Source organism: Elaeis guineensis, chromosome 11 (assembly GCF_000442705.2).
Source record: "Elaeis guineensis isolate ETL-2024a chromosome 11, EG11, whole genome shotgun sequence".
Lineage (NCBI taxonomy): Eukaryota > Viridiplantae > Streptophyta > Magnoliopsida > Arecales > Arecaceae > Elaeis > Elaeis guineensis.
Window position 1 is genome coordinate 14,524,839 of NC_026003.2, and position 10,022 is coordinate 14,534,860.

The 10,022-nt window shown below is 36.3% G+C and overlaps 1 protein-coding gene across 2 annotated transcripts in view; it reads left to right on the plus strand.

The window, feature by feature from the left end:
- The first annotated feature begins 7,538 nt into the window (after positions 1-7,538).
- LOC105032479 (uncharacterized) overlaps positions 7,539-10,022 on the plus strand; it is a 52,730-nt gene continuing 50,246 nt past the window's right edge. Inside the window, exon 1 of one of the 2 annotated variants that reach the window (XM_019846307.3) lies at positions 7,539-7,905. In XM_019846307.3, the coding sequence (XP_019701866.1) occupies positions 7,796-7,905 (110 nt within the window). In that variant the 5' untranslated portion in view covers positions 7,539-7,795. The remainder of the gene's footprint in view (positions 7,906-10,022) is intronic. The other variant, XM_019846308.3, reaches the window with a different exon arrangement.

Genomic DNA, 10,022 nt, shown 5'->3' on the forward strand with positions numbered 1-10,022 from the left:
GATGGAAAAAAAAGTCTGACCGACCCATTTACTAAAGCCATCGAATCAAAGAGTTCGATGATCATAAGTCAAAGATGAGTATACGATATTATACCGATTGACTTTAGTCCAAGTGGGAGTTGTTGGAAATTATGTCCCAAAGTCAATTGTCAGCTTATTGATGGTTGAGCTTATATTTGAAATTATATATAAATTTTAATTAATAAAAATTATTTAATTTTTTCATCACAAGTTGTATATCTTCTTTTATAAACTTATGTGTTGTGATGAAGTTCTTAGGACTATTTTAAATTGATAAAGGAAGATGTATCATTTAGTTCTTAAAACTTATTTGCAACCAAATGATACGCTATTACTAAGATAATAGTGATTATCAAGTATTGATCGTTATGTGCCATATGGGTTAGTTATCTTTTTAATCAAGGAGTGTGGAGACACTGGTATGGCATGCAGGTAAGATATAGAAGTACATCTCACTCAACATGATCAACTGTGAAGCATTCTGCTATCAAGAGTACTCATGAAGGATATGGATATAAGTGTCCCTCCGATCTAAAATCACCATGGTGACTTACAAGCAACTCACTGTGCTTTTGTGTCGGACTATTTGAATTTCTAATTCAGTGATGAAAAATTTTTGAGCATAATTAAGTACTTGTTGAGTCGGTATATGAATCAAGATGAAATTGACCACTCCTAATTTCAGGAGTTAGTGCTACACTGTGTTTCAATTCAGCAAAATCTTAGCCAGAGTAGTCTTTATGTGAGTCACAGATTTATGAGGTTAAGATACATTATGGATGTACTAATTAAGAGTTGACAGTTTAACTCTGAGTCATCCTATGCACTGAGAGTCAAAAAGATGAATTATACGGTAATCATAGTTCAGGTTTTTTGAATGTTGCTTTACAAACATTCAATCTATCCAGACATCGGGTACCATTGCTAGATGGTCATATCGATTAGTATAAAAATTTATTTCTATACTATCAGCTTAGGTTTGAACCTATGGGGTCATACTCAAAAGAAGTTAATGTTTGATCAAGTGGCTGATCAATAATTGAGAATCATTTGAGGATATAATCGTCAATATGATTGATGGTTAGACTTATGCAAAAGTTACAATAAATTAATTCGCTAAGGATTAGTGAATTATAGGAAGATTGATTAGTAATTAGATGGCTGATTAGTTCAATTTGATTGAGCAATGTAGTTTGGTTCAAGTCTAATTGAATTGGATTCAATTAGGTTTGACCCAATTAGGTTATGAGATGACTTAATCGTAAGAGTGATTGATTTCTGATTTAATTAGAATTTGGACTCAATTAAATTTTGATTTAATTAAGATTTAATCTAGTTCATATGGTACCTAATTAGATTAGGTTTTGTTATCTAATTGGGTCTAACCTAATTTGATTAGGATGAAACCGAATGAATAAAATCCTAGAGTCCAAACTAGGTTGGACTCTTCCTAGTGCCGACTACCTTTACCCATGCCATATTTCTCAATGCAAATTTAGAATTTGCACGAGAAAACTCCATGCCAAAAAGATGTCTCTCGTTCCTTCTCCACGCCCTATTGGATGAGGATAAAATTTGGTTCAACTTGAATTCAAATTGGATTTGAATTCAATTGGGAACTTAATCTTTATCCTAATTCAATTTGATTTGAACTAGGCCTTATCCTCATCTCCCATGCCAACATTAAAAATCCTGAATTTTATGTGACAAAGTTTAGATTCTTTTCATTGTGAGTTAGGGTTTCTCTTGGGGCATGAGGTCTTGGGGTGGGCGGCCTTCTTTGGTGTGTGAGATTAGAGGAGATCTAACTCCTCTTAGGTGAGAAATCTAGATCTGATCTAGAGTTTTCAAGTGAGAGAAAAATTAAAAAAGAAGAGAGTTCTCCTCTCTCTTTCCACCACCACATTCTCCTTCTCTATCTTTGATTTTGAAAGAGTCTGAGAGATCCAAAGAAAGGAGCAGATCAGCCATCAATAGGATCTTCGCGTGAGCTAGCACTTTTAGAGAGATTGATCAGTGCAGGATTTTGAGGAGATGATTCATAGAGGTCGGACATCCTGTGTGGCTGTGGATAATCAGCAAAACTACGAGATTCCGAAGCGGTGATCTGCTATCGGCACTCAAATGATGGGTTTTGAACTTATGCTTGATACAATATGATCTATAATATAGATGTGATCTATTAGTTCATGTCTAGATATGATCTTGTATGCTGTTTTTATTTTTAGATCTCATATATACAATATAACATATTATAGATCTTAGGGTAGGTATTTAAGATTAGATCTAAAGCATGTTTATTAGATTAAATAGTTTAATCTGATTTGTCTTTCACTGTAAATTTTTGAAAAGCATGCTTGAATTGTCTGTCGATTTTCTACAGTGGCACTATCTCTTACTGCTGACAAAGTGGGCCACGAACAACCGACTCAGCTGATCGGATGAATAGATGGAGCCTGACTTCAAGTCTGAATACCAGTCTCGAGCCACTTTTTTAAGTATAGAAGAAAAAACTTGGCACAAAATCCCATCATTTACTCCATGAAGGTGTATTAGAGCCTTAAAGCTCTCTAAGTAATCCACTGGATCAGTTGACCCGATGTAGACTTCTAACTATGGCATTTGGAAGGAGGCGAGCAATAGCTCCTGCATAATCTTGCTGCTGAAAGGTGGGTCGATATGGAACCCGAACCCATCGTTCTGATCTGAGACTTGATGATGTAGTGCCTACATTCACTGGTTCATCTCCTGGAGTTTGTGATCAATGTCGGCATCATAGGCCGTATAGGTCTTTGTGTAGCACAAATGGGATTGGCCCGGAGTAGAGCCTTTCTTGGAATGGGGAGTAGGGAAGTGCCTTCTCCATTCAGGAATTCTAGGTTGGCTCAGCTGTGTTTACCTTCCTCGCTTCGGGCTGTACAGGGGAGGTTGAGGCAGTTCCGACTGGGGCACCCTTTGAATGGAGTTCGATTGCTGCATAGTGCAAACCACGGTAGTCAATGCCTACACCTGCTTGATTAGTGTGTTGAACTAGTCCAGGTTCATCCCTATAGCCAGTTGGGACGGCTACAGGGGGCCTCCGATTGTTACACTGGAGCATGGTTTTCAATTGGATTTTTGATCAATCAGGTTGCCGTGGCATTGAAACATTATGAAAGGTTCTGTACGATGGCATTGTTGCTGGTCTCATGCTCCTTCCTGAAAGTGGATCTGAGTCCTTCCTCTAGTACCAATCTGTTACTGTGAATTTTTGACTCGGAGGTCAGTGCGACTAGAATAGACGGCAATGGCAGGACGATGGTGGTCGAACCTACAAAAGAAGTCTCTAATTGGAGTTGATTTCGGTGGGACCCTTTGATGCTCAAATTAGAAACTTAGAACAAATGGAATGAAGTGAGTGAGAGGGAGAGATTACATACTTAGGGATCCCCTATTAGTCTCTATTTATAGATAAAGGTGAGAGCCGTGAGAGGGCAAAAGTATGGGAGATTGTTTCGATCGTTTTGGGCACGTTGCCTGCGATATTCCTAGCCAGATTTCTGGGATTTGGTGGTTGCCCATTGCCTTATTCGCCTCGTCGCCAGCTGTTTCTGGTTGTCGATACATTTAAAAAATCATGCAGGAGCTTAAGTCAACCCTTCTCAATGTATCGATCACGGTCAACTGAAGTATTTTGGATTGGCAGAGGCAAGGGTCGGCTGAATCTGGGTGGTAGTTAAAAAACTTGCTCATGTCTTCAGCTTAAAGGTGGGATTTTCTGCCAATATCATGTACCATCACCAATTTTCACCTTATCAGTTCCACTATATGTAAGATTGGAAGAAAGATTTGCCATATCAGCAATCACATAATGGATTTCAATGGAATTTGATATCTGAGTGTACTCACCCACTGCATGGGAATATGGGCCAATAGTAAAGTGGGCCTCTAGTGGAGTTGGTGGGTAGGAGCAACATATTTTGTATACTTAGGGGTGTAAGTGGATCGGAAAAAATCCAAAATCCAAACCAATCCAAACCGAACTAGAGGATTGGATCGGATTTTTGGATTTTGATTTTGGATTTGGAGTCAATTTTTAAAAATTTTGGACTTTGGATTTGGATTTGGATTTGATGTTATAAAATTCAAATCCAATCCAAAGTCCAAACTATGGGTTCAAACTAAATCCAATCCATTCTTCTAGTTTGGACTTTTGGATTTTACATATGTGTGTGTGTTTCAAGTTTAGTTTCTTTTAAATATTATGAAACTTATTATATTTTGATGATGTAGTTTTTTTTGAAAATCTAGAACTTATATTTTTGACGTAATGCTATTATAGCACGAATTGCTGAGACCTTTGGTATTGAAATTATATTTTTTATTTCTTATCCATTGCTATTATAGTATTAGTTATTAGATGTAGGACGATTTTGTAAACTGTAAATAGTATATGTTTCGAATTTATATAGCTTGCTTTTGAATTATGATCCAAATTATAATTTAATGTATGTAAAAATCCAAAAATTCAGTCTAATCCAATTCGAACTTTTCAAATTGGATTGAATTGGACTAGTAGAGTATTTAGTTTGATTTTGGAGCCAAATTTTTAAGTGATTTAGATATAATCTAATCCAATCTAATTCATTTACACCCCTATGTATACTGTTGCTAATGCTGAGTAGCCGATCAATGCTGTACAGCTGTAGGGTGGCTGATGGGCCCACCAACTTGAAAAAATCTGTTAATAACAAAAGCTGGTGCGATTTCCATTTGTGCTTCGTGAGAGAGCAGCAAACATGTAGTTCAACCATCGTAGGTTGGTCTCCTCTTTGGGCATTGATGGCGGTGATGAGTTGATCAAAATCAGAGCCAAGTTCTGTGGCGATAAATTGATATTGGTTAACCTCGGATATTGGTTTGCCGATGGCAGCAAGAGCATCAATTACAGATTTTGCTTCTCGCAAGTCTCTAGATTGATCGAGTTCCATGGCGAAGTGTTTGGAGTTGGAGGCAAAAAGCATGTGCACAGGCACAATTTTGAGTAGCATAAAGGCGCTTCAAAGTGCCCCAAGCTTTAGTGTGGATTGGATTCCCAACATTTGTCCGATGACATGATGGGCAATGGTGCTAAGAGTCCAACCAAGTGCAAGTTGATCATGCATGATTCCTTGGCACAATACTCTGAGTTGGGAGCAGGTCTGGCAAGCGAATCCTTCCCATCTGAAATAAACACAATTAAAGGAGGTAGCTTATATGAACCATCAACAAAATCCAAGGATCATAATTAAGCGCATAAGAATGGAATAAAACACGTCTTCCAGACTACATAATTGGGGCAATCTAGCCGCACACCAATAGTAGGGAGATTGGCGATGCCAGATTGCGAAGATATGGACATACAGACTGAGAGGCAGCCATAAGATATATCCTTCAGAAACAAGAAACTAATGCAAGTAGAAAGCAAAAGGAACACACGAATTAGAAGTTTATGGTGCAGGATCATGTAGACGTAACTCATCTGCCCTAATACCATATAAGAACTAAGATTTTAGGATTAATGATCCTCTTGATGATGCTTTTTGAGGGCTTGGTATGTATTTATATTTAAAATATATATTCACAACAGATAGATACGAGGAGCTCGTATATATTAAGGTAGTGTTTGGTTGCCCTTATTCTAGCAGAATAAGGGCTTATTCCATCTTATTCTCCTAAACACATTATAAAATGGTCGTAGGCCTGTAGGTTTAGCAATTCCAATCAAAGGTGCATTAATTACATTTTATTCTCATCTATCTGGTATAAGCTATTCCATATTGGATCATAGAATAGCTTATTCTAGGTCCACCATGAAAAATAATTGCACCTTGTTCTAGATTAGGGAATAACACTGTATTAATTGCACCTTATTTCCGGTGGACCCTGTATATTTTCAACCAAACAGAAATCTAGAACTAGAATAGATGTGGAGAATAGCTATTCTTTGAAAATTCGTATTCCTATTCCAGAAATACCAAAAGGATAATCAAACACCACCTAAAGGAATTCAATAAGTCTCACTCTTATGGTTGCAATAAAATATTGTTTTGGCTTTTATCCTTATCTGGCCAATACCATCCATCAAATATTATTCCCCTAACTTACTCACATGACACATGTTGAAATTCTAGAGTTCTATAAATAAAACAAGCTTTCATGAGATCATGAAGTACTAGTCTCTAATACACACACACACACACTAAATAGCATATAATTATAAGCAAATCCGCTTTTGTCCATAGTGTTTGTTTATAAAAACAAACGATATACATTAAATATCAAAAGGGACTGAGTGTATTTATCATCTTACATAGAGGAAACAAAACTCATGCGTGCAGAAAAATCTAATTGAACCATTTTTGTTAAATACCCTTGTCTCTTAAACATTTTGTATGCAATAAATGTGCCAATGTTTAATGCAAATTATAAGAAAATAATAGTTGTTGATACATCCAATCCAATGTTATGTTAGCCAATGACTGCACAAGTCTAGGCATGAAAACTTTGGCAAACATAGATTTGCATATATAAAAAGGGACCAAGCATAGCCTACTAAGTGGTTTTTAGAACTTTGCATGCATGCTTACTTTGAAGCTATGTTTAATGGATTAGTGGATAGTGTTATCGTTGATTCCATTCCCGTCAACTTAAACTATTGGAATTTAGTGGTTAATCGATATAATATTTGGGCTGAGCTGCTGCTTCTTGTCTCTATCTTACATCATGTCATATACTTGCCTAATCTTTTAGGCACTTGCCTATCATTCCTTAATTTACATAATCTAGATAATCTATGGTTTAGGGATTGGTTTGCAATATCAGATGTTGCATGCGAGAAGGGACTTGAGTTTGGATATAAATAGTCGCACCTAGCCTTTTTTGTTTTTCAAAGAACCAGTTTTAAGCTTGGTCTTATCTTGCTATAGCAACTTTAGCCTAGTCTCAATTGGCTGGACCGTTTTGACCAGCTTGAGGTTTTAGTAGAGATTTTAGTAGACTGAGACTCAAGGGTTTTAAAATTCCAACAACAACAATTCTTGTTACAGCTTAGCCTCCCCTACTTTCACTCTCTTGATAGGATGGAAGAATCATACCATTTTAGCATGAACACATCCTACAAAATTAAAAAATAAAATGTTATGAAGCAGAAAAGAAAGAGATACAAAATCAATCCACATCCTACAAAATTAAAAAATAAAATGTTAAGAAATAGAAAAGAAACATATACAGAATTAATCTATAAAACAGGGATGCTGTACCATGTAAGAAACTATCCAATATGTGACACTATTCGCCTTATGGTATATATATGTGTCCCAAAATTCAGCATACCTTGAAGCTATCCTATGCATAAGTATACATGTAGATACATGTATATACATGCTGGCATGTATGTATAAATGTATAAACTGAGATTGAGTTATAGATTTTCTAAATCCAGTCCCAACCTCATAGATTCCAAACCTAAATTTCGGATCAGATTTGGATCAGGTTACCGGCCCATTAATTTCCCAACGTTGACACGGCACGACGTTCCTTTCCTGGTCACTTTTGGGGGAGATCTCCAAAACCTCCATTCCGATATCCGAGGGCTCGAATTTGAAATATCTTCCGAGCTACCGTCGGCCGTAAACTGCTATCGCGTTCGGCTCCTTCCATCTCTTTTCTTCTCTCCAACAAAACGCGATCGATCATACGTAATCGAGAAAAGTAAAAAGAGAAGGAACCGAAAAGAAGGGGAAGAGATCTCGGGATGATAACGCGGTCGAATCTGGCGGAGCAGTTGAGGGAGTACCAGATCCGGTCCCAGCACGCGTGGGCTTCCGCCGCCTTCTTCTCCTCCACCTCCAACGTCCCTTCCAGGTACCCACCAACTCACCGCTCTTGGATTTCTTTCTTGTGTAGTTAAAATCACTTAATTAGATCTTTTGAACTCAATCGAATTTGATCATATGGATCTTGTTAGTTACATGTCATGAGTTCAGTTTTTTTTTTTTTCCCTCCTCTCTCCCGGGAAAATGAGTTCAGTTGGGTTATTCTAATTGCGTCAGAATGTACTTTTTCTTTTGTTTTGTCTTCCCTGTTAATGTTGGTGTGGTAAGTTACGTATATGGAGAGCTGGAATTTCTTTTTCTCTTTTTCCTTCAAAGATGGCCTAAAATTCAAATTTCTGAATTGACTATAAATCGCAGTCTTGAAATTTCTCTCTTTAAGATTTCAGCATATGAATTTTGACGAATCTGCTGTTGTATGCAGCAGGCTGCCTGCATATATTCTTTTCTTTTTCCTCCCCACTGTATCTGTCTCCATTGTTTTGGGAATTGGTTATCAGTCTTGGACAGTATTTTATCATTGATCCAATAGTACAAAATTACAAACATTCAGCAATAAAAATATATATTGAAATTGTGCTTGACAATATTTGTAGAAGATATAGTAGTTAATCAGATAAATTGCAATTATCATCCATATTACTTAGATTTTTAAAAAGCCATCAGGTTTAAAAGGGAAGACTCAAGCCTCGATCTGGCCCGCTCTGCACAATTTCTGACCATTACCTTCAACCATGATGATAGTTCCTTGGGTGGATGCATGAACTTTGTGTTATGTTTCTATTCTCTTGCATGACAACAATCCCATCTTGGGGAATATCTGTCCTGTAGTCAAGTACCTGTAATCTTTTGATGCAATTAAACCTCTTTTGGTTTTCTACCTATGAGTTATTACTTCCTTCTTTTAATTTTTTTGCATTGCAATATTATCATCTTGTTAGAAATTTTAAGTCCTTTTACTAAGGCACACCGAACCCTATCTCCTGATTGATTTGGGTCTCGTGATTGACCAGATCGATTTGGCACACCAGCAACCCAAACTGAACTATTTCAATTTTTTGGAAAGTATCTGGTGTATTTCAATCACTAACAAAAGATAAATGGTGAGATTACAAAATGAAGATCTAAGAGCAGCTAACCTTATTAGGAAGATTATTTTTTTTTATGTTAATTTCAATATCAACGACTTAGCTTTTGAAGCTAAATGGTTGATGTTCCCTCCTGATTTCATTTAAGATATTTAGGTGGAAAATTAAGAGTTCAAAAGCAAAGATCAGCATGATCTCCGTGGTAGAAACACTAATAGCTAACTCTATTATTCTTCTAATAAAGGTTTGGAGGGAGTTTTTCTCCTCCTATTTCCATAGAAAAGTAACTTTATTAACAAAACCTACACAAAGGATCAAAGAGATAGGGTTACAAATAAAAAGGTGTCTTAGTGCATGAGGCTCTTGCCACTATAGAGTCTGGTGAGGGTCAGATGTATGCAGCCTTATCCTGCATATAGAAAGGTTGTTTTTGTGAAAGAGAGAGATTATAAATACTATTAAGAAAATAAATGATATAACATGAATTGTTCTTAAGATCATATGGATGTGCTTCAATAATGAAATTCTAAATAGATATCGTTCAAAACTAAGAGAATATGCTTGTATATTAAAGTTTTTGAACTTGACAAAAAGCTAATGGAATAAAAGCCCTAGAAGAGATGGGTTGAAATGAAAGATGAAAGTGAGAGACATAAGGAACATATCTTATTATTTGTTTTGTGCAACAGCTCTATAGGTTTTTTTTTTTTCTTTTGCCCCCCCTTCTCTCCTTTGTCATGACTTTGAAACTATTATTCTCTCCCTCAAATCCCTGACCTATGGTTTCCACAATAAAACAGAACCAATAATATAATAGCAAATCGTATAGTAGTTACTAAAAACTTGAATATTTATCTAATTCCTAAATGATGTATTTTGAAATCTATGAGATCCATCTATTAGAAGATTTGTTACAGTCAAATTAGGTAGGATTTTCAGTGGGTATTCAAGATCCCATGATATTTGGGACACCTACGACTGAATTGGGAAAGAAGAGTCAAAGATCTAATAAAATTGACACTAATTGTTTCTATCTAAAAGACTAAATATTTTATCTATT